The 23673-nt window shown below is 49.4% G+C and overlaps 2 protein-coding genes across 2 annotated transcripts; both read left to right on the top strand.

Moving 5' to 3' along the window:
- Positions 1 to 2221: 2221 nt before the first annotated feature.
- On the top strand, positions 2222 to 5725 carry NEIL2 (nei like DNA glycosylase 2). The gene is made up of 4 exons (XM_062571225.1): positions 2222 to 2359; positions 3486 to 3814; positions 4656 to 4852; positions 5409 to 5725. The coding sequence occupies exons 1-4, from the start codon at positions 2222 to 2224 to the stop codon at positions 5723 to 5725; spliced, it is 981 nt and encodes a 326-aa protein (XP_062427209.1).
- A 2591-nt stretch (positions 5726 to 8316) lies between these two features.
- Positions 8317 to 23299, top strand: FDFT1 (farnesyl-diphosphate farnesyltransferase 1). The gene is made up of 8 exons (XM_062573274.1): positions 8317 to 8458; positions 9035 to 9132; positions 13547 to 13730; positions 16330 to 16458; positions 17395 to 17586; positions 18670 to 18846; positions 19121 to 19273; positions 21357 to 23299. The coding sequence occupies exons 1-8, from the start codon at positions 8357 to 8359 to the stop codon at positions 21576 to 21578; spliced, it is 1257 nt and encodes a 418-aa protein (XP_062429258.1). The 5' UTR covers positions 8317 to 8356; the 3' UTR covers positions 21579 to 23299.
- The last annotated feature ends 374 nt before the right edge of the window (positions 23300 to 23673 follow it).

Genomic DNA, 23673 nt, shown 5'->3' with positions numbered 1-23673 from the left:
AGGATACCTTAATAACAGTGCATCTTATCTTTTTGCAATTCTTACTAACACGATTTTGCTTAATGCACTGCTGATGTTGCCTAATTGCTTCCAGCTGAACTCCAAGATGCCACCCCGAGCCAAAAACCACATTGCTAGCAAGGGTGGTGTAGGTGGGTGGGTGTAGTGTGTGGTACGACAGGGTTGGGTATTGGAGGTATGGGTGGGTTAGGCAGGGTGGTGCGAGAATGGGGAGCTGGCAATGGGGAGGGTGTTGGCAGAGGGCTCGGGAACAGAGATGGGGTAGAGGAAAGACTCTGAAGCCCGAGGGGAAAAACGGGGCAATAAATTGGAGGGGAAAGACTGAGCTGCCTCCTCCCCAGCTGCGTGCACGGAAAGGGGGGTGGACTGGGGCCGGCTGCAGGGTTTGGGGGCTCGGGAGTTGCATTACGGGCGATGTGAGGCAGCTGCGCGACCCGCTTCCCCCGCGCCCCGGTGCGGGCAATGAGGAGGAGGAGGAGGCGCAAGGAAGCAGCGCGGCGCTCGATTGCTTTGGAGAGCTGCAACTCGGCGCTCGACTGAGGGGGCCTGAGAAATGGATACAATTTGGGGCTGGGGAGGGGGAGAAAATCTAATTTGGGGCGAAGAAGGGAGGCGTGATAGTGGTGGGGGCGTGCTGGAAGCGGCCTGATACCCCTCTCTGCAAGGTCTCGCCCGGTGAGTGTCGGCAGCGGGTCCTGCAGAGCCCCTCGGTAGGTAACGGCAGGGATTTGGAGCAGGCTGGGAAGAAATTTTATTTTTTTATTTTTATTTATTTATTTATTGCTTTTTGGTTTTTTAGGGCGCTTCTTCCCTTGGGGAGGGAGGGAGGGGAGTTGGTGTCAATAGGGACAGGCTGGGAGAACAGAGCTGCCCAATTGCACGTGGAGGGTCGGGGCTGCGGGTTCAAATCCTTGGGGAGAATTTTGTGGCTTATGCTTGAGCAGGGGGGTTGGACTAGGTGATCTCCAGAGGTCCCTTCCAACCTCAATCCTCCTGTGATTCTTCTATGAATGGAAGTTGCTGGTTGTTTAAATGTCTCTACTGAGCTGAAAGCTTCAGTGAACAAGGATGTCTCCTTGTTGTGGCCAAGGGCAGCTTGGAGAGATGGGGTAGCGCAGCAGCACATAGCCCTGAAAGCTCAAGTTTCACAGCTGCTCTGCACTGAAGGCAGCCTGGGCCGTTCCTGGGCTGCTTCCTCTTTTCTCTGTTATTTCTTTTGCAGGAGTGTTTCTGTAGCAATTCGGGGCTTGTACTTGTACTGAACTCTGTTGGGCCTGAAGGTCAGTGCTGGTCTGTGGGATTAATCTTCTGGTGGAATTGTCACTGTGGGGTGAAAAACCATGCTGTTTGCACTCTGGATGGTGCTGTCTTGCGTACCTAGTCCTGCCAGATGTGTCAAAAGAAATGCAAGTAATGTGTCTGGGATTTTGTGCCTTCATGCTGGTATAACTTCTGTGTGTGAGCTAAAGGATGCTATGGGATGGTGCTGCTTTGTCTGCCATTCTTGCTGGAGTCTGGTGACCCTGGATGTTGCTGGCAGAGCATACAAATACTCTCTAATCTGCCCTATGCTGTTAGAGTCAGTGGGACAGTAGCAAGAAGATGATAAAGCGAGCAGGATGAGCTAATCCAATGCTGATCATGGAGCAATGCTTTTCTTGGTAGTGTGGAAGAAGATGGTTGACTGTGGCTTGAGTTGGTTCAGGTCTAGTAACATCTGTGTAAGGTTCTGTTCTGCCTTTATGCTGGGCCGTTAAGGCTGTGAATGATAAATAGCTGGAGTCCTGTGAGCTCTTGTTTCTAATGAGAAGAGATTCTGAACAGTCTAACTGAAGGTCTTCTGTGATTACTGGAGAAATTCTGATCAGAAATGACTCCTGGAGGGTCCCCAGCCAAATTTCTGCTTGAAGCAAGATGAAATTTAACATTAGAGCAGATTGCTCAGGGCTTTGTTCAGTCTCACAAATATCTGAAAAAAATAAAGATTCCCCTATTGCCCTGGGCCTCAAAGGAGCCTGTCTGTCTTCCTGGACTTTGCCACAGAGGTTGAAGGGAAGTGACATGAAAGGACTGTTCTGAGCCTTTTATGTGGACATGAGCTCAGCCTCCGACTGGCTTTGTAGCTCTGAGCTGCAATGTCCCTTCAGCTTTAGGGTACCAAGTGTGAGAAGATCTGCCATTCTGTTGACGGCTGCCAGAGATGCCAGAGGGCCCGTCGGTGAAGAAGTTCCAGCTGCTGACCTCCCCTTTTGTGGGACAAGTAGTGACCAAGGTGGGGGGAAGCAGCCGGAAGATCAACGTAAATGAACTGAAAGCGCTGAGGCTCGAGGATTCTCGGGTGAGCTATAGAAGACAACCTTATCACTTTGTGGTAGGTCTGAGGGAAACCACTGTTGCCCTGCATCTGGATTGCAGGTGGTGTACAATCTGAGAGTGATACCAGGCTTGCACATAACGTGGACCATAGGCTTTGTTTATAACCACAAAGTAGGGGCACGTGACCACAGAGGTGTGAATCCCCCTTTTTGGGGTACTGCTTTCTGCTGCAGTAGCTTTGACCCCAAACTTTGCACAGAAAGGCTGTGGCAGGTACGTGGTTGGGCAGATAGACATCCAAAATTATTTGGAGTTTTGGTCAGTTGTGCTAATGCACTAGTTCTGTGTGCTTCAAGGGAAGAGGAGCTAGTGTTGTCAGCAGCTGCTTCTAGGAGATGGAGAGTTGGTTTCTTTTGTAGGTAGATGCTGGGAGCAGCAGCCTTGTCTTCCTCAGCTGTGAACTTGCACAGTTGCATCCCTTGTACCAGAGGGCAGGATTTCACCTGGCTAAGTTTAAAATATCTATGTAGTAGACATTTGTGGCTGAGATAGTCACACTGGGTTGTGTGTCTCCAGGAAAGAGCAGTTCTGCTGGGGGGCTTGAATCACCTGACCTCCCTCAGGTGATGACTTGTACTTGACTGACCAAACACTGAATTCTGAGTGCAGTTCATGTGTGGCTGCAGCTTCACCTCTGATTACATGATAGAGTTAGCTGGGGACACAGACATGACCTGCTCAAGAAGTCACTTGTGGCCAGCCTGTGGTTTTGAAGCCACCCTTGTGTTAGGTCACCTCAGCTGGAGACACTCCAGGGCCCCATGAAGTGAGGAAGCAATGAGAGGCATTGATGACAGACTTGAAAAACCCTGCATCTCTTTTGATGTGTCTCTTGGACCAGTTGGAAGTCTGTGAGTGGGCTTTGAACCAGAGTTGCATTTTAACACCTTGTGCCTCATCTTGGTGAGGAAGGAGTGCTTAGGATGTGACTGCAGCTTTGATGGGATTGACTCAGATCCTAGTGAATCCTTCTATGTTTAGGGTGGGATGATGTGCCCTCTGCCTAAAGGAGAGATTGAAGAAAACCTCTGGCTGTTTCTGTACAAGTAACTATTTTGATCCTCAGCACATTCTACCTCTTTTCTCAGGTTCATGGGAAGAACTTGTTCCTGGCATTTGTGGCAGCTGGAGGTTTGCTAGGACCAACTGCAGAAGAGCTAGCATTACCAAGAGAGGCTTGTAGTGAGACAAGTTCTCCTGCTCAAGAGAGGCAAGAGCAGGTTTATGCTCCGCAGATAGGCCTCTCAGAAGAGGAGTTTCAGGAGGTACCACACTCCAGATCTGATGGCCCAGATGCAGGGGGCTCGGGCAATTGGCTGCGTGTCCATTTTGGCTTGTTTGGCAGCATTCGGGCAAATGAATTCTCAAGAGCAAACAAAGCCAATAAGAGAGGGGACTGGAAGGACCCTATACCCAGGTACTGGCCGAGTCCTCTTCTAGCAAACTTGATTTTCCTGCTTTCATCCTGGAGAGGCACTCTTCTGTTTGTTTCTTGAACTAAACTTATAAATCAGGATGGTTTTGGCCTGTCTTTTTTCTCTAATAGTTCTTAAACCTGTGAAAACAAATGGACGTAAGATGCCATTGATGTGTACTAGCCTGGGGAAGAGAAGACTGAGGGGGAGTCTTATCAATGTGTGTAAGTATCTGAAGGGAGGGTGTCAGGAGGGCAGAGACAAACTTTTCAGTTGTCCCATGTGACAGGACAAGAGGCAATGGGCAGAAATTGAAGCACAGGAAGTTCTGCCTGAACATGAGGGGGAATTTCTTCACTGTGGGAGTGACAGAGTACTGGACGAGGTTGCCCAGGGAGGCTGTGGAGTCTCCTTCTTTGGAGATCTTCAAGGCCTGCCTGGATGCAACCCTGTCTAACATGCTCTAGGTGACCCTGCTGAGCAGGGAGGTTGGACTAGATGATCTCCAGAGGTCCCTTCCAGCCTTTCTGATTCTATGAATAGGAGGATATGGGGTGTGATCAACCCCATATTAGATACTTAAGGTTTAAGCTCTGATCTCATGATAATTACTGCCATCTGCTTTCCATAGAGCTGGTGCCTTGGCACGTATTCAGTGTCCTTCTCTGTGAGCTTACGTCATGTACAGGCTTTTCTGTCTTCTGTTGACTTTTCACTGCACTCCTAAGCTGCTGTCCCTTTCTACACTCTTCTCTCCATTAAGTCTTTTTAGCCATAGCAGAATATAACAAATGGTTTGGGGGTGTTTTTGGCTAAAGATTTTAACTTTTCTGCCTTTCCTAGGCTGATTCTGCACTTTGAGAGCGGGGGCTTCCTTGTTTTCTACAATTGCCGAATGCACTGGTGCTCTTCTCCAATGGCTGATCCTGCTTCTGACATCCTGTCTGTGGAGTTCCACCGTGGTCGGGCACTGGATGCCCTCAGGACAGCTAATCCTGTCTGCTACACCCTCTTAGATCAGAGATATTTTTCAGGGCTGGGTGAGTTCCAGGGCATGGTGGCAGAACAACAAAGGGAGGAAGGTGAATGGAATGTCTGCAGATGCCAAGCAGTAAGTCTGAGCCTCTAACTCCTTAGCCTTATGGCAAAGTAAGCTCCTAGCTGGCTCATCTGAGAGAATATGTGGTCTTCTCACTGAAAACAAGCTTCACAAGCTGCAGTCATTGGCTTCAGATGCTTAAGCGCATCACGTCAGCCCAGTGAACTGTGTCGGTGTGGCTTGTCCGTGTGAAGGAAAGGAAAATCTTCTTGAATGGTGGTGGGAAGAGGTTGTAATTAGATCTATTTCCAGATTTAAGTCTGTTCCTTGTATGCGCCACCTCTGATACGGAGCATGGTATTGCTAGCTGTGTCTCTTTTAGGCGGAAGTCACAGTGATGGGGGCCACAAGGGTATATGTACTAAATTAAGCCTGGAAGGAGTTGCTCCCAGTTGGCCTCAAATGCTGATCACAGCATTTAACTGGTGTTAAACTCCTTTCTGTGTCATCTTGATAAGAAGTATTCTTACAGTCTCCTAATTTCTGACCCTTTCCAGGGAACATCATTAAGAATGAAATTTTGTACCTGGCAAAGATTCATCCATTAACACAAGGCTCTCTCTTGGCACTCTCGGATTTGGAGCGTCTGCTTGACTATGCCATTCAGTTCAGCTCTGACTGGTTGCAGAGCAAGCTGCATGGAAAAGGGTTGCACCCTCAGATCTATCAGAAGGAGCAGTGTCCCCTCGGGCATGCAGTGATGAAGGAAACCCTTGGACCCTTGTGTGGCTTCAAAAGACTGACTTGGTGGTGTCCTCAGTGCCAGCCTGCAATGCCCTCAGGGAGTGGGGAAGCTTCCCTAGTCACCAAGTGAGCTGCTTTTCTTTCTCTTTTGGAGGATGTCCGGATGGTCTCTTAGTTGTGTTGAGAAGGACTTTGTGGTTTCTCTGGGGCTGTTAAGCCTGTTCCTTAGGAACGGTGAGTTGGCGGAAGTATGCGTTCCTCCCTAGAGCTTACAGGAGTCTCCGAAGTACCTTGTACCTCTGGATGCAAGAAGGAGAGTGGTTGTACACTCCTACTTTTTGTTTGTCACAGTAACACAACTGCATAAATAGTTTAATTAGAGACCAAGATACCTCAGAACTATGTGCAGGTTGTGAACAGCAATTTGTTTTGTTATGAGAGCAAGCTTCTGGGCAAACCAGCTTGCCAGGTAGAAATGAGTCAGAGGAAAACAGCCTGCCTTCTTGGGCTGTGACCGCCATATACCCACCTACTTCTGAATGGAGGCATTTGTATGATCACAGGGGCTATCAAACAGCTAATGGATCAAAAGTTTCCTGTTTTCAGTTGGATGTTTAGGGATGAGGCACCTCTGCTAACTGTGCCAGTGCCTTGCTGTGTTGACTTCAAGGACTTAGGATGCCTGTGGAGCCCAGTTTTTTTTTTTTTTTTCCTATGCTCTTTTGGCTTATGATGGTCTATGGAAACCTTAGGGTTTTGAGCAAGTGGCCTGTTTTGCTTTCAAGTTACTTTACAGATCATGAGCTTCATGCATTCCCTGTTCTAAACACGGTTAGACACCCACCACATTTGTCAGATTTGTGATCCTACTTGTTACTTACAGCTTTACCAAAGCCTCACAAGCATCCCTTAAGAGTCACTGTAAAAGCTAATTAATATTTTCTGTGACATTGAGGGATGGGATTTGTCACAAAAACACTGTTGCTGAGGACAGAGACTATGCAAGCATGTGGAAATGAGCTACACCAAGCACTGCTGCAGTGATTTGTTTTCATCTCTTAGAAAGAGTTCCTGTAAGAGCTGAGAGTGTGCTGGGCTGTGAATCAGCATACTGGTGTTAGCTATAATTACAGAGGTGGGATTATCTGATATACTGAATTAAGATGAGGGATATATCCCTTTCTGCTAACTCTACCAGGAATTACTGCATCTGCAGTAGTGTCAGTGGACAGGGACACTGTAAATCACTGATTTACGGTGTCTCTCTAAAACTGAGCACCATCAGAAGAGACATACTGCAGTCATAAGGCTGAAGCAACCAATTCTGTTAATTCCAGTTTCTACTTTTCACTTGCAAGACGACAATCAGTCATTTAAAAATAATCCCAGATGCAGAACAGCAACAGCTTTTGCCTACCAAAGCTCCAGAGTTTTTTGCCTCCTTTTAGATGACTGTACCAGCAGCTTCTGTCAAATATAAGGATAAGGAAGGAGGGAAGACTTTAACAGGACTAGATCTAAAGATGGACTGTAAATAAATTGGAGGTGCTGACCCCTGTGGTCAGTCACTTTGGTGGTTGCAATGTATGTTCTTGGTGAATAATCCCCTAGATGGGCTACAGTGCCAAAAAAAAATTAATATTGTGTCTGAGAGTATATCCTGCAACGTGGCTTTCAGTTTGGGTCTGGGCCTGAGAGAGTCTTTATTAGAGAAATATGAGTTGTTAGCAGAAATGGGAGCTGGATGAGCTCAGACTGGAAATGAGGCATGATATGTTTAGTACCCCTTATGTATTTAGGAAAAGGGGTTTCCAGGGAGCGGCTGGAGGTGTCTGTAGTGCGGAGACGATTTAGTCAAATGTGAAGAGCTGGCTGTAGTAGCAGGGCAGCTGGATGAAGCCTCAGGTCTTGATCCAAAGCAGAGCCAACTGCTGGGCTGATCTTGCTGACTGGAATAGTGAGCTCAAAGGAGAAATGCTGGGAGGGAAAAGGATGGGAGATAACTTAATGAATAAATAAATAAAAGCACAACCCACCTACCCACAGCTGAGGCTTGAAGGGGGCGGCTGGAGGATCCGGGCAGAAGTGTCAGTGTGGGGGGCGGAGTGACGGTTGGTGAGGGGGTGAAAGGGCGGTTGGTGTGTGTGGGGGTCGAAATGGCGGTTGGTGAGGGGGTGAAAGGGCGGTTGGTGGCGGGGGGGGGTCGCGAAATGGCGGTTGGGCGTCTCTGAGGCGTGTGGCGGGCTTGCGTGGAGAGGGGCAGGCAGCGAGTAGGGGCCGTACCGGAGGGAGGGTCAGTGTGGAGTGGAGGTGTCGGAGCCGCGGGGCGTGACAGGGCCGAGGTGCGGTGTGAGGCGGGCGGGGGGCGGCCGTGACACGCCGCGACGGCGCCTCTTGCCTTCCCCGTTCTGCGGCCCCTTTAAGAAAGCCGGCGCCTCGCGTGTTATGGTGGGCGCCGTCGCCCAGTCAGCGGCCGGCCGGCAGCCGTCACACCAGCCCGTGCCGCCGCCCCATTGGCTGGCGTTCTTCTGGTGCGAGGTACGCGACCCAATAGAAGCCGCCGTCGGCCCACCGAGCCATGGGCTGAGCGCGCCGATTGGCGGAGCGGCGCGGGGGGGGCGGGACAGGCTCTGGCCGCGGCACCACCTCACCGCCCCCCCCCCCCACACACACATTAATCCGGCGGGCGGCGGCGGGGAGCGGCGCGCGTGGCGGGGGTCGCGCGTGGCGGCGGCGGCGGCGGCGGGAGCAGCGCGGCCCCATGGAGCTGCTGAAGAAATGGCTGGGCCACCCCGAGGACATCTACCACCTGCTGCGGTTCAAGATGGGCGGCTACCGCGCCGTGATGCCGCCGCTCGACACGGTGGGCGCCCGTGCTCCCCGCGCCTTCCACGCGCGCGCGCTGCTTTTTCTTTCATTTTCTTTATTTTTTTGTTTATTTTTGCTTCTTCTCCGCGGGGAGATGCTGGGTGCCGCCGGGCTGCTGTCGCCACGCCCGGCTCGCCTGCGCGGGTGTCATCGCCGTGCGCGGGGATGCGCCGCGTGGGCTGCGCGTTTTGCATCGCGCGGGGCGGGGGCGGGGGGGACGGACACGCCGCGGTCCCGGCGCTGCGCGAGCGCCAGCCCGGTCGCGCTGCCGCGCAGGGGAGGGAGCGGGGGCGGGCGCTGCGTGGGGCGGGCCCGCCGCCGCCGCCGCCGCCGCGCCCCCATGGCGGCCAGCACCAAGGCCGTGTCGCTGCTGAAGCGCACGCTGGCGCTGTCGCCGCCGCGGGGCCCCGGCGCGGGGGGCGGCGCGGGGCCGCCGTCGGGGCGCGGCGCGGGCGCGCTGGGGCGGCTGCGGGGCGGCGGGCGCGGGGCGCAGCGCGGCGCCGCCCCCCCCGCGCCGCCGCCGCCCGCCGCCCGCCTCCAGCCGCCGCCCCGCGCCGCGCTCTGCCCGCAGGACTCGCTGGGACCCGGCCTGCGCGCCTGCTACCGCTACCTCAACCAGACCAGCCGGAGCTTCGCCGCCGTCATCCAAGCGCTCGACGGCGAGCTGCGGTGAGCGGGGCTCTGCGGGGGCCGCCGGGCACGGAGCGGGCGGGGGTGGGCTGGGCTGGCCGGGGGTGGTGAATGCAGCCGCCGCCCTGTGCGTGGGTGCGCGGGGTGCTCGGTGCAACCGCCACCGCGTGCAGTGGCGCGTGGGGTGCTCAGTGCTACCGCCACGGGGTGCTCGGTGCAACTGCCACTCTGTGCATCGGGGTGGAGAGTGCTCAGTGCAACCACCACCCCGTGCGGTGGGGCATGGGATGCTTAGTGCTACCACCACGGGGTGCTCGGTGCTACCGCCGCCCTGTGCCGTGGGGCATGGGGTGCTCAGTGCTACCACCACCCTGTGCAGTGGGGCATGGGGTGCTCAGTGCAACTGCCACTCCGCACAGTGGAGTGCGGGGTGCTCAGTGCACCGCTCCATGAGAGTGGACGTGGCAGATTCTAGGCTGAGGCTGGCTGGAGGGGATCGCTGTAACCCCTACCCCGTGCAGCAGAGCTTGGAGTACAGGGCTGGTTCACCCAGGGTGGTCAGTGCAACCCCCACTCAGTGCAGCAGGACGGAGGGTGCTGGGCTTGGCTGGGCCGGGGTGGTCAGTGCAACCCCGACTGCGTGCAGCAGGACACGGAGCGGTCAGTGCAGCCCCCACAGCATGAGGGGCACACGAGGGGCTGGGCTGGGCTGGGCTGACTGGGGGGTGCTCAATGCAAACCCACCCCGTGCAGCAGGACGCTAATACACCCCCAAAGCCTGTGCAGCGAGACGCCCGGGTTGCTTGGCTGAGCTGAGCAGGACTCCTGGGTCCCTAGGGTGCGAGGTGGTTAATGCAAGCTTGCAAGCACCGGGCACTGGCGTCCTCAGCCAGGAGACGGTTAAAGGCGGCACCAGCCTGCGTGCTGTTCGTGACACCTTGGGAATGCGCGTGCTGGCTGCCAGCACTGGGATTTGAGCTGGCCTTTGGGTGTCTAGCCAGCTGGCACGGGTGGAGGGAGGCCTCGCTGCACCGTTGGCAGGAGGCAGGCGAAAACCCAGTGCTGACCGAACGTCTGGGCTCTGCCTGAAAGGCGCGTTTGTGAGCCACTGCCTCAAAAACCTGCGCTTTCGTGTGAGTGATCCTCTGGCGTTTGCCACACGGTGATTTTTGAGGTGTTTGACAAATCATACAAACCAGCTCAGGAAATTTTTCAGATGCTAATGGTAACAGGGAATGCATAATAAACTCAGATCAGGTCTGGTACATATGCACGGTTATATACATGTATGTATATTTGCTTACACTCATACAGCAATTACTGATTTCAATAGGCAGATCTTTCTCCATTTAATCCCAGCCCAGGTCATAGTTATGACTAGAGGTTCCTTTAACTTAGACTAGATGTTTCTAAAACACTTTGTGACTCCACCACCAAGTCAGATTAGTGCAGTTCCAGATGCCGGCTTGGACACTGGGTTATCTGTTGGGTTTGTGAGCCCTGGTATGGTGTGTTGGACCGTGTCCTGTAGTTCTCATCTAACATTTGTGAAATGGTTGTCCGCTGCCTATTTTACAGGAAAAGGAAAGAAATTCAGTGGCTTGGCCGGGGTTACATGGAATAGTACGAGTTGGGCCAAGAATTGAACTTTTTTCCTTGCTTAATATTCCTGTGAATGTTAGGTAATGTAGAGATTAATAAAAACCATCCATCAATAAAGCATGCTGAAACCTGTTAGCGATGTCTGCGTGTGGTGTGTTTGACTTGATCTTCTGGTGGTCATCTTCCTTGTCTCTTTTCTTTTCAGTTCTGAGTCCTTGCCTTACATCTTAACTCAGATGATACCAGCTCCCTACCTTCAGGCCACGGAAACTTCTAACTGGCAACAGCTTTTTTTAGGATGCCAGATCTTTGCAACATATTGCTGCACAGGGACTACTGCTCAGTTAATTCTGTAGTGCACCAAAAGAAGTTTGTTTGGGGTGAAATCTTGGTTAGAGGATGGGGAAATGTGAATCGCTTGCTTACTGGTGAGGAAAGTCTCTGGTTCTCATCCCTGCTCCCAGGAGAGTTTCTGAAGGGAAACAGAGCTGCTGAACCAATGCTTGGACCCAAGAGTCACCTAGGCTAGGGCATTGGAAGGTGCGCTAGAAGTGAATGCTTTGCCCACCGGATAGCTGCATGAAGGGGAAGTAATGCCAGCGTCTCCTCTTGCTAAAGAAAACGATGCAGATACTTTCTGGCAAGGACCTTGCTGCCTTGTTGGTTTGATCGACCCCTTCGGATAACTGTGGCACTAGAACCCGGCATCAAGAGGCTCAGACTGCACTGGGAAGCTTGCAGTGAAATTGGGGGCTCTGCACAGGGCACGTTCACTGTCAGTTTTCTTTTCTTTTTTCTTTTTTTTTTTTTTTCCTCCGATCATGCCTTCCATTTGGTCAAATTAACACAGAGCTAAATTCAGTAAATGACGAAAGGATTAAGGAAATGTTTTAGCCGTGCTGGGCTCTGGAATTACTGCTGGATTTTTCCCTTGGGTATGGTATAGATGTGCGTAGGTGTTGCTGAGATGGCATTTCAGCTTCTGCTCTGCCTTTTTTGGTTACTGCTGGTGGAAGTTAGCATGGGAAAAAAGGTGTAGGAGTCCTGCTAAAAAGGTGTAGGAGTCCCGAGCGCTTGTAGCAAGTTGGATGAGTGTTTGCAGCCTGGTTGAAATGGAAGAACTCTGTCTTGCAGAGAAACAGGAAGGTGGGAGGGAGCTGCTGGTGAGCGCTTGAATGCGTGCTGATGGGGAAGTGAGCCCCAGACAGCTTTCAGACAAACCCTGGCAGTTATTCCTAAACGAAGACTTGCTTTACCGTTATTCTGTTTTCTTATTTATTTATCTTTTTCTTCTTCTGTCTAATAAGCTTATGTTCTATCCCAGACTGCACTTTACTAAGTATCTTTTAATTAAAATGAATAGTTACATTTAACAGTGATGGTTCTAAGAGCCAGTTAGTTTTCCCTGGCTGCTTAATCACTCCTTGCATGTTGTCATCCTGGGAGACCAGTGCTCTGACTTAATAATTAGGGCTGAAATAGTACAAACCAGGTATGATTTGCCAAATAATTAATAAGCGCATCATCTCTTCAAAGTACCACTGTGCTCATTAAGAGTTAGAGGATTCTGTGTATAAATTCTGGAGTTAGAACCAGTATTCGTTACAATCAAGGAGTTTTTTGCTTCAGCTGCAGGACTCTGGAAGTTGGGTGGACAAGGAGGGAGCGATAGGACTTCTCCAGCTGGGCTGGGTGGGTTTCCGCAGTGGTGCTTAAATACATGGGCTAGGGCGTGCTGGGATCTTGGCTTCTGTATTTTGTTGCAAGGAGATTGGAGAGAAGCATGGTCTCTTATGCTTCCAGCTGCTTGTCCTAATGTTTCTGCTGCATGGTAAAGGGCCTCCTTATTCCTCTCTGCAAAACAGCCTGAAAGGGCACTGGATGCAGAGGGTGGGAGATGGTAGGAATAGTCCACCTGCTTTATTCTCCCCCTGCTTTATTCTGCATTTGCTTTTTCCTGTAAACAGACTGAAGTCTCTATCCTCCTGGGTCCTAGCAAGCATTGGCTTAGAGGCTTGGGTTACGCCTGCAGATTTGGCTCTCACGGTACAGTGCGCTGCCCAGAATGCACTTGGGAGCCTTTTTCTTCCCTGATTATTGTATTAGAAACCAAAAAGCTGTGCAGTTATTCTCTGTGTGAATGAAGACTCTGCGGTTCCTAGCCCAGGTCTTGCATGCTGCAGCTTTGGCAGAGCTCAGCTTGTTACAAGTGTGTGCGGAGGCTCATAAATCGCTCAAAGTCAGTAGAGGTTCAAGGTGACTGAGTAACATAGACTAGAAGTATTGCTACTGGTGCTTAACCCAGGGAAAATGCTCATTTATTGTCCTGAGAAGGGTCTATTTTCTGTCTCTAACCTGTGTGCTCACGATACCCTGCGATTTGAGCAACACCTGCCTAATGCATTTATTCTTACACTTCTGCATGGTAGAGGACAGCCACTGTCCCCAGATCAGAAGTGGGGAAACCAAAGTGCTGTATGTCCATGGCAGAAGAAGTACTGGGCATGAGTCTCCTTTGACATAAGATGATTTTCAAACTATAGCATAGACTTTCTGATTTTAGGGGAGGGAAAAGATTTTGAACTTTGGGAAACAGGAAATGGGTAATTTCCCATATGCTCAGCGGCTGAAGTTCTGTGGGCTCATGTTGCTTGAAGTGTGTGCGAGTTGCACTGGTAGCGTGTGTCATTACGTTGTTCCGAAGGCATCGACAACTTGGCAGGGTCTGCCTGTATCACGTTGAGCTGGAAATGCCTCTGGCAAAGGTTGCGTGATTAGCTTAAGCTGTTCGTCCTGTGTAGTGGGCGGTCTTCATTAAGGGATGATTGGGTTTTTTTTCTTCCCCCTCCAGACATGCTGTGTGTATATTCTACCTAGTTCTCCGTGCCCTGGACACCATAGAGGATGACATGACCATCAGCTTGGACATAAAGGTCCCAATGCTGCACGAGTTCCATTCCTATCTCTATCAGCCGGAGTGGAAATACATGGAGAGCAAGGAGAAGGACCGGCAGGTGCTTGAGGACTTCCCAACGGTAAGACATCCGTCTCTGCTTCGGGGCTTCCTGAGCCTGTTTAGTCCTTGATGATCCAATAGCTCTTCAGAAGAAGAAGGAAGCGGGAGAAATAGGTGATGGAGCTCATGTGGTTGCTAAGTGTCAGGGTTTACTCTGAAGCAAGTTGCAGAACTATCTGTTACCAGGTGTTGTAACTATTTTTTTTTCTCCTAGAAACATCTTACTGGCCTTAGAAAAAGAGTGGGAATTGCTGATGTTTGCTTGGGAATTTAGCTAGTACTCCTGTGCATGCCCAAACATGGAAAACAGCAGAAGGTATTTAATTATCTCTACAGCTAAGCAGCTGGAATTGAGTGTTTCACAGCTATTATGTGGAGGGCATTGTTTTGAAGAAGAGCCTGTGCATTATTCTACCCCAAAGATCTAGCCACTGCGATAGCCTTTCTGAATTCTGTGTGTGAAGGGCAAATCGTGTGCACGTGGGGCCAAGATGCACAGCTGGAGGAAACAAAACAAACATTGTGAAACTCTATGTATGAGCCAGAGATATCCAGCTGTCTCAAAGTGCCAACTCTAGAAGTGGCATTTTGCCTCTGCTGCTGCAAGGGTAGATGAGTGTCACGTTGCAGAGAATGGTTTATGTTGCTTCCCAGCGCTGTAGAGGCTATGTGTTTTACGAGTTTGCTATCCTATTACCCTATTACCCCTAACAGATAGGGGAAGGAGGAAAGCTTGTTCGGCATCCAGCTGCAGAGGGAACAGTGTTTTTGGTGGTCCTGCAGACTCTGCTGTTGGTTTTTAGGAGTCTGGCGTTCCTTCAGTGTACCATATCAAATAAAAAACTTCTTTCTTGTTAATAACTGTGGAGGATCCTTCCATTTAGCACAGAGAACCTGCCTCTGTGCTAGTGAACTAAACAGTGTTAAGGTCCTTTCTCTGGCCCTTAGGCCAGCTGGCGCAGTCTGGCCTTGTCCAAACTGTTAAACTCTCTTAGCTTCCAGAGCAGCATGGCTGTATCCCAAACTATCCTTGAGAAATGCTTTCTGGCCCATGCTAATTCCTAAACTCTTCCTGGAGAATGTTTGGGTCAGTTCTAGTTGACCTGGGTAAAAAGCACATCAGGGGCTACGCTGACAGTGTAACTATGTGGGTGATGGAGCCTGTGCTCTGTAATTGCTTAATTTACTAGTCCGGTTGTAGCTGTAGGATTTGGACCTGCGCTGTACGGGCTGAAGATGGCATGCAGCAGTGCTGCGATGGCACCGCTTGTCTCAGGCAGCAGCTTTGGCTCCTGCTGGGTTTCAGTGAAGATGGCATGATCGGAGTCTTGCTGCTCTGAGATGCAGCATCTTCTAGCACCTCTGAGTTTCCACAGGTGTGCCTTAACCACAGAGGGGAAATAAAATGGTCTGGCCAGTCGTCCTGGAGGAGAATGGTCAAGCTGACAGTGAAAAAAAGAGACACTGTGACTGAAAGACAAGGCGAGGCTCTATCAGATGGGGCTCCATACATTTGGTTTTAGTGAAGGCATGGGGACTGATGATTGGTGCATACTGCAGTTTTGCTATGGCTCGCGTTAATGAAGAACAGCTGTTTATCAAAAAAAAAAAGTTTAAGAAGCATTATGATTATCACAAGGAGCACTTCGTCTTCTGAGGAAGTTGTTTTGGTCAGCTTTTTGCTATTTTAAATTTAATCTAACCTTGCCAGGCTCTCTAGTGGGAAAGGGACAGTTATTTAAAAAGCACAGAAGGGTGCTGGAAGTTTGATGCTCAGCCGGGGTTACTTGGAGATCAAGGGCTGAGATTTTCCCCCAGACAAGCTTTTTCCTAAATTCCTTTGCTTTTGGAAATCTCAAATGTGGAGCTGGAATTTCAGAGGCTAGAGTAACACTTGGGCCAGCCAACAGCCACTGTGTCCTGTCTGGGAGGAATGCATGCTGTAGGAGATTGCTGTGTCAAGGGATTTTCAATATATAGTAGCAGAGACATGGTAGGTTTGCCAATGGTTTGTTACTTCAGTAGAGCTTTTCTGTTGGAAAGTTATTTAGAGAACTTCGTTGTTGTCTCTTGATTTGTATGTGTTACCAACTCTGACAATCTGAGTCACTGAAGCATGTGATTGGAGATGCGGAAGAAGGATCTTCTGCATCCTCTATTGCTTAATGCCTTGCTGACTGCACAAAGCATGCCCTTGTGCCCTGCAGAGCCAGAGCTGTGAAAGGCTGGGGAGAACAGAGCTCCAGAAACCTTGGCTTTCTTTTCCAGTGTTGGTTTGATGGGGCATTCTCATAAATGGCAAACAACTCTGTGCACCAAGTGTAACTAGTTTTGTCCTGTAACTCCCAGATGATACTAGTCCAAGGCCACAGAGTCTTACCGAAGATACTGCCATGTCTGATCTGCTGCCAAAGATGATACTGTTTAGATTCAGAATATAACGAGTCTGTATTTTAAGGGCCTTGAAATTGTTCTCTTTGTGGGAGTTGTCCTAGATTTCTAGCCAGAGCAGGATAAGAGCCTGGTAAACAGTAGTCTTCTGGTCTGTTAATAAATGTTGAGATTTGCTTTTTCTCCTGACAGTTGTCTTTGTTTTCTCTCGGTGGTTTGTGCTGTAGATTTCCTCAGAGTTTCGGAACTTGTCAAAGGTGTATCAGGAGGTGATTTCAGATATTTGTCACAAGATGGGTGTTGGGATGGCAGAGTTCTTGGAGAAGAAGGTGGACTCTAAGCAGGAGTGGGATAAGGTAAGTTAACCTGGACATGAGAGCAGTGAATAGTACCTTAGCCTTGTTGAAGCCTGCAAGTCTGCATGTACAACTTCCCTTCTCACAGCGAGCCATTATTTAATCCAGGACAGCTGTGAAAGAAGGCAGTTGTGGAAGACTTCACTGGTAGCTTGGCAGCAGGTTGGGTATTCGATCTTGTCACAGAATAGGCTGGAGAGGGAGCAGCATAGTGAATGAAGAAACAGCAGGGAACACCAAGAGACTTAAGTTTCAGGCAGCTTTGAGGGATTGGCTCTAGGCTGGGTGTAGATGCCACCTCCAACAAAGAATTCACATCCAGGAACCTGTAATTTGATGTTTTTTGGGTCCATGCTTTCTTTGGGGGAAAAGGTGGCAGCGCCTAGCAGTTAGAGCATTCCTGTGAGAAGTGGGTTCAGCTGGATGAGGGAGGCTGTGTGGGCTTGAAAAGTCTTTGAGAGATTGCGGCTGCTGACCCTGTGGCTAACATGGACTGTATGATCATATGGATGATCATATGGACTGTTGCTAGGTCTTCTCTTGGCGTTGGAGCTCATTAAATAAGGACGCAGATGTTCTGCATTCCTCTGCTTTGCTGGCCCGGCTGCTTATTGAAATGCGGTTAATCTTCCCTCTCCTCTGCATTTTAAAGTCACCCACTAGCATGTGTTCAGGCTGACCTGTCACTTTAGCAGTTGTTCTCCTGTGGGTGATTTGGAAGCTTTCTGGAAGCTAATGTTGGCAGGGACAAATCCTTGGTCACATTTGCTAGGCTTGGGAAAGTTGAGACATTGCAAGGAGAACCATGAAAACTTGCAGAAATCGCACATTAAATTACACCTGTATACAAATTACATCTGTAGTAAACAGACAGCTGTTGTGTAACTGCTAATTTTACATAGTGTTTCTTTCTCTTCCCTTCTTGGTGCTTCTCAGTACTGTCACTATGTTGCTGGGCTGGTAGGGATAGGCCTCTCCCGTCTCTTCTCTGCATCAGAGCTAGAAGATCCTATCGTTGGACAAGACACAGAGCTAGCAAATTCCATGGGCCTCTTCCTGCAGAAAACCAACATCATTCGTGACTATTTGGAGGATCAGATGGAGGGAAGGGAATTCTGGCCCAGAGAGGTAAGGGAAAATGCTGCTTTTGGACAAGCATTTCTGCCGTGCTTTCTTAGGGAATGCTTGTACTGTGCTAAGAACAATTTGCATGCAAAGACTGAAGATGCCATTGTTGCTTGAATAGTTTATTGCAACATCCTGTTATGAGAGATCCTCCTAGAATTTCCTTTGGAAAAAAAACCCTGACTGTGGGAATTCCACAGCTTTTGTGAGTTTATGTTCCCTGGTAGTCTTCGTACTTCTGTCTGAGGTCTCTAATGTAAGTAGCTAAACAGACGAGTTTTCCAGGACACCTGTCTCACAAATGCATTACAGTGTGCATAACAAGGTGCACAGCTACAACTGTAGCCTCTGTCATGTCCCTTTAAGTCAAAGTTAACAGGAGAGATTTGACTGTCTAGTTTGATTTCATGAAGACTGTACTGTAAAGCTCTGTTACATGACAAATGGTATCAGTCCCATGTACCTCTTGAAAGAGTTCTTCAAACGACTGCTGACTAACAAGTTCCACAACTATCTAGAATTACATAGGTACGGGTGTGGTGATGAGCTGAAGTCCCCCTACACTGCCAAGAGCTTGTTGGACAACTTGTTTCCCCTCTACTAAGTTAGTTCTAGGAATGAGGGAGAGTAAGACTGAGTAAGACCTCAAGAAGTTACCTAGTCCATTCCCAAAGACAGGATCAGCTCTGCCCATGCCTGACAAATGCTTGTCTGACTGTTCTGAAAGCCCTACAGGAAAGAATTCTCTTTCCTTCCGCACATGATGTATTACAGGGCTGACCTGTCTCATAAGAAACATTTCCTATGTCCAGCCTAATATGTGAACTCTTTTCTTGGCCCTACCTAGAGGACATGTGAAGGTGAATTGCTTGCTTCTTCACTCTTTCTGTATATGAAGGCCACTGTCATGTCTCTGGAGACTTTCCTTTTGTCTTTTCTTTAACCTAATAAGTCCTGATTCTTCAAGGCTTTTATGGATCTCTGGGTTTTCTTTTGCTATCCTAGCAAATCTATCAAACTGTGCTGTTGTCTATCTTATGACATGAATGTACCTCCCAACTTGTGAGTCTTTGTCTCGGTGCTCAGGTTTGGAGCAGATACGTCAAGAAGCTCTCGGATCTTGCCAAACCAGAGAACATTGATATGGCTGTCCAGTGTCTGAATGAGCTGATCACCAATGCTCTCCAGCATGTCCCTGATGTTCTCACGTACCTATCTCGCCTGAAAAACCAAAGTGTGTTCAACTTCTGTGCTATCCCTCAAGTAAGTTACTGCCTTCAAGTGGTTTTATGGGATCTCTTCATTTTCTGCAGCCCTGCTGATGAAAGTGTGGGAGTGAGGATGTGTGTCATGTCAGTATTAGCGTGTTTTATTCTCTTCCTCTTCTGTCTCTCTTTCCTGATGCCTGCTGCTTATGCTGTAGGCGAAATCTTGGCGCCACCGTGGAGTGTTTTGCCATTGATTTCACCAGGATCAATTATTCCTTTGGCAAGTTCTTTGCAAAGTAGTGAGGGCTGTTCTTTGTATTTCTCCTTAGGTGATGGCTATTGCCACTCTGGCTGCCTGCTATAACAACAAGCAGGTGTTCAGGGGTGTAGTGAAGATCCGGAAGGGACAAGCTGTCAATCTAATGATGGATGCCACAAACATACAGGCTGTCAAAGCCATCATGTACCAGTATGTGGAAGAGGTAGGTTGAGTACTTCACTTTGAACAACTTCTGACTGTACGTTCTTGGTGTGGATTTGGTAGTCTCTTGAAGATCCTTCTCTGCCCTTAGTACCTGTCATTTTACTTCAGCTGCAATTGCAGAATGTGACTGAAACCAGGATGTCCTGGGTAAAGAACAAGGCCACTTGGATATGGCAGATCCTAGAATGGGGTTTATCCTTGAATCTCTCAATTCTTAGGTTATGTCTATACTAGTCATTTCAGTGGTGCTGAGGCACAGTAGTGCCTGGCATGGATTTGGCCTGGAGAAACTAGGTGATGTTCCAAGACAATTCAGGAGTTAGAACATATCAAGGACCATTGCCAGTAGATAGTTTAGATGCAACTGCCACGTTTCAGAGTGGCTTTGCTAGTGTGGATGCAACCAGATCCTGCTGCTTTTTCTTGAGTCAGAATAGTCCCAGGTTGTTTAATTTTCCAGTATGGAGGTAGAGCCAGTGCACTCTTACTTGGCCTGTGATCGAAATCTCACTGCTGTTACTAGAACTTGATACATTACTCTTTCTGATGTGGCCTTGAGTTTCTAAGGGTGCTGGTGCAGCTTCAGCTTTCCTTGACTCTCAAGATGAAGGCAATGGTCCCACTGAATAGGTTCAGCATAAAGTAAGCACAAAGTTACCAGGCAGTGACAGCATGGGGAAATAGGAGGACACTTTCAGAAAGCAGTCTCTAAACTGGCTGTGAAGCAGTTGAGCAGCTGCAATCAACTTTTGGAGGTGGCTCCTTTCATTTCCTGCCACTGAAGAAGAGCAAGCATGGGAATGGGGTGCTTAGCATCCCAGTCAGTGCACTGATGGGTTCCCTTAAATGTACCCTTAGTGCTTGCATTAGGAGGCAGTGACTGAGGTCTTAGCTTCCTTCCTGTCTGGAACAAGATGAATCAGCTTTCACAGAGCCAGTTTCACTGCCCAGAATGAAGTAGGCACAGAAAACTCCTCTAGCAATGTAGTTCTAAGCAGGTTGCATCATACCCCACCAACAGCTTCATAGCAGCAGTCTTTTTTGCCGTGCCCATAGTTGCAGCTAGCAATGCTTTTTGTTTTCCTGCATGTATGGCAAAGAGTAAAAGAGGGCAGCTCTTCACAGGCTGTTCAAGCAGTGTGACTGTTGGCTTCAGGGTGCTGTGGATGCTGAAATTTCGCATACAAAAACAACTGGTGGATAGATTCATGGAAAAAAAAAACAGTGAAGACTCTTAAATGAAAAGACATCACTTCTACATCAAGCAAACCCTGAGCTATGAGTTATTAGAGCTCCCTCTGTGGTCAAGCTGGACCCCTGTGACAAAGGACAGTGACAGTCAGCCATGAGGAAGGCCCTGATCAGAAGCTCAAACAGTGGTGTTTCTGGAGGGATGATGCTCAGTAACTGTGGAGATACCTGCTTTTCCTCACATGTCACCTGTGACCTGTGTCAATACAGAGATCAGGTCAAAGGTGGAATGACCACAGTGGATCTTAGAGAAGCCCTAGAGGAGCACTCATGGGAGATGTTTTACTCCTGTTGTCGGGGTGGGTATTTGCTGCTTTGGGAAAGATGAAGTTGTCTCCTCTTGTGTAAGCCTCCTGTTAGGCTCATGCAGAGGTATTTAAGGCCATGCAGTTATCTGATCAAGATAGCTATCTCCTGGTAATCACACTGATTGCTGGTAATGCTGACATGTCTTCACTGGTTTGGGATGGGTTATAGCACATCAGCGGTGAGGATTGCTGGGCAAGAACCGCTCATCCCAGCAGCACCCTTTGTGGCTTGTAGCCCAGGGGTTGGGCTTGGGCACAGGCACATGTGGTCCATCTCCCATCATGGGGTGCCCTCAAGAGGCTGCCTGGCTTAATGCACTTCTCAAGGGAATTGGGAAACTGCCCTTGCTATGTCCCAGCATCCCTTTCAGCTGGATCTCGCTTCAAAGGCAGATTTCTGGTGTTTCCTTGGTGAGGCTACTCTTGAGGAGACAGTGCTCTGAGGCTTCCTCATCATGTAGTGGTCCCATTGTCCTCCTCAACCTTGGGTCAGAACGATTGTTTCTCTTTACCTCTCCCCAGATCTACCAGAAGATACCAAGCACAGACCCTTCGTCTAACAAGACGCAGCAGATCATTGCCTCCATCCGCACCATGAGCTTGCCCAATGGCCCCATGGCATCGCGTCACCACTACTCCCCCATCTACTTGTCATGCGCCATGCTCCTGGCAGCCCTCAGCTGGCAGTACCTGAGCACCGTGTCGAAGGCTGCTGAGGAGTACGTCCAGACGGGCGAGAACTGAGGGCAAAGGGGTGGTGGGAGAGACGTTTGACGGATGGGCAGCGGAGGGAGGGTGCTCTTTGTCCCTTTCCCATGGGGATGGCTGAACGGCAGGATCCTCATGGGGCCCTTGTGCTGGGAAGAGGATGGGACGCTGGCAGGCAGTGCTGGGCTGGAGCCTGGGGTGATGGTGTGGCGTTGCCAGACTCTGCTCCTCACCTCTCTTGCTGTCTGGTTGGATGGTTACAAATGCCAATTGGAGTCTTATTGTTTGAGGTTCATATATATGTATTAATATATATATATATATACACACACACACATATATATATATATATATATTATTTTTTTCTCCTTTCCGGATGGACAGTTTATCTGAATTTTTGGTTAGAATGGTTTTAAGTAGAAACCCCAGTTGCCTCTTTAATTGCTTAGGATTTGACACCCCCTCCCCAATTCAAAGCAATGTGGTGGGAGCCTTTGGGTTTTGCCTCCCCTCTTGACACAGCCTCTTCCCTGTTGCCTCTGGTGCATGCTCTGCACTGGAAGGACATGGAGGGCTCTTGTGTCAGCCAGGAAATTTATACATTTAGTTACACAAGGGAAAGTGCTGGCTGTTTTGTAGTCCCTGGTCTCGGCTGGTTATTGTCCAGCAGCTTGTAAAGGAGCAGAGGCAATCTTCATGTTTCTGTTCTTGAGCTGAAGGGGACTGTTAGGCCTGAAACAGATGATCTTTTATGTTTGATACCTTAGAGGTGCAATGACTCTACCCACTTTATATTGTGTTCCTGGCTGACAGCCACCTATTCCATCTCCTGCTGTCTAACATTGTGCACTTGCAAAGCTTTGTATTTTAGCAGCTGCGGAGGCAGTGATGTGGGAGGAAGTGAAGGGAGCCTATGTAGCTCTGAGCTAATAATCCTGTGCCTAACTTGAGTGCAGTCACATATCCTCCCCTGTGTGGTCTGGGCTCTGCACTGCTCCTCCAGCTCATCCTAGGGGTTGGGCAAGGGGTGGGGGAAGGGTGGTCCCGGGCCTGCGGCAGGCAAGGCAACATGGAGTAGGGAGATGCTGCCCAAACCATCGCAGCAGAGCTGGATGTCTCTGCAAAGTGGAGAGATGAGGATTCACACCAAGTTGTCCTGCATGGAAATAAGGGAGGCTTTTAGGGGTCTTTTGATACTGGCTGCCCTGAAAACCATCTGTGGTTACTCCAGGGCTGGGAATGCTGGAGACATTGAGGGCCACTGGGGCAGGTTCCCTGGCTTGCTTGGCTCCAGCTTGTGATGCTTGAGGTCAATCAGATGTATAAAACTGGAAGAACCTTCCACTGCTTTTTGAAACAGATTAGGCTGGTTTTACTTCAAACAGGCTTTATTCCTTTCAGGAATAGCAGCGGAGGAAAGAGTAAATACCTTTTTAAAAGGGAAGTCTTGTTTTTCTTGAGGAGGATTTTTGTCTGCAGTGTGCTTACTCCCTCTTTCTGCTGCTTTGGGTATGGGATGAGCCTGTGTCCTGGTGCAGGATGGCACACAACCTGCCACGTGAAGTTAGCTGGCCTTTGGAAGGCCAACTCCCCCATGAGCAGACTGTTACTTAAAGGGAAGGGATCCTCTACTGTACAAGTACTGGTGTAGATAGTTTTAAGCTGTTGTTCAAAAAAAGAAAAAAACCTGCGGTAGCTCTTTGTGCAGCTTCCTGTCTTGTTAAAATAAAAAAAAATTCTTTGGTAAAAAAGGAAAAGTGCCTTGAGTGTGTGTGTGTATTTTTTTTTCGGTATGTAAATCTGTAATTTCTCTAGTAGCAGTGACAACTTTGCATCCTCACTCTTCCTGATTCTGGAGTTGTCAGTCTGAAACCTTAAGTCCATACCAGCAAATCAAGAAGGGCCTACACCTTGCCCTGCAAACATCAGTAGCAGCATAGCCATGAGCATGGAGGTACATGGCCCTCATTCAGCACAGCAGCAGAGAGTACATTTAAAGAATGCAGTTTGCAGAGAGGCTAGCTGCAGTCCTGGCTTCATCCTTGTCCATAATGAAGCACCTTCCACCTCCCTCAGCTCCCTGCAGCTGTCTAGGAGTCAGCACACATCCAAGGCAGTGGCTGCACACACC

Source organism: Rhea pennata, chromosome 3 (genome assembly GCF_028389875.1).
Source record: "Rhea pennata isolate bPtePen1 chromosome 3, bPtePen1.pri, whole genome shotgun sequence".
In the NCBI taxonomy this organism is placed as follows: domain Eukaryota; kingdom Metazoa; phylum Chordata; class Aves; order Rheiformes; family Rheidae; genus Rhea; species Rhea pennata.
Note: the sequence above shows the minus strand (reverse complement) of the source record. Positions and strands in the feature narration are given on the sequence as shown.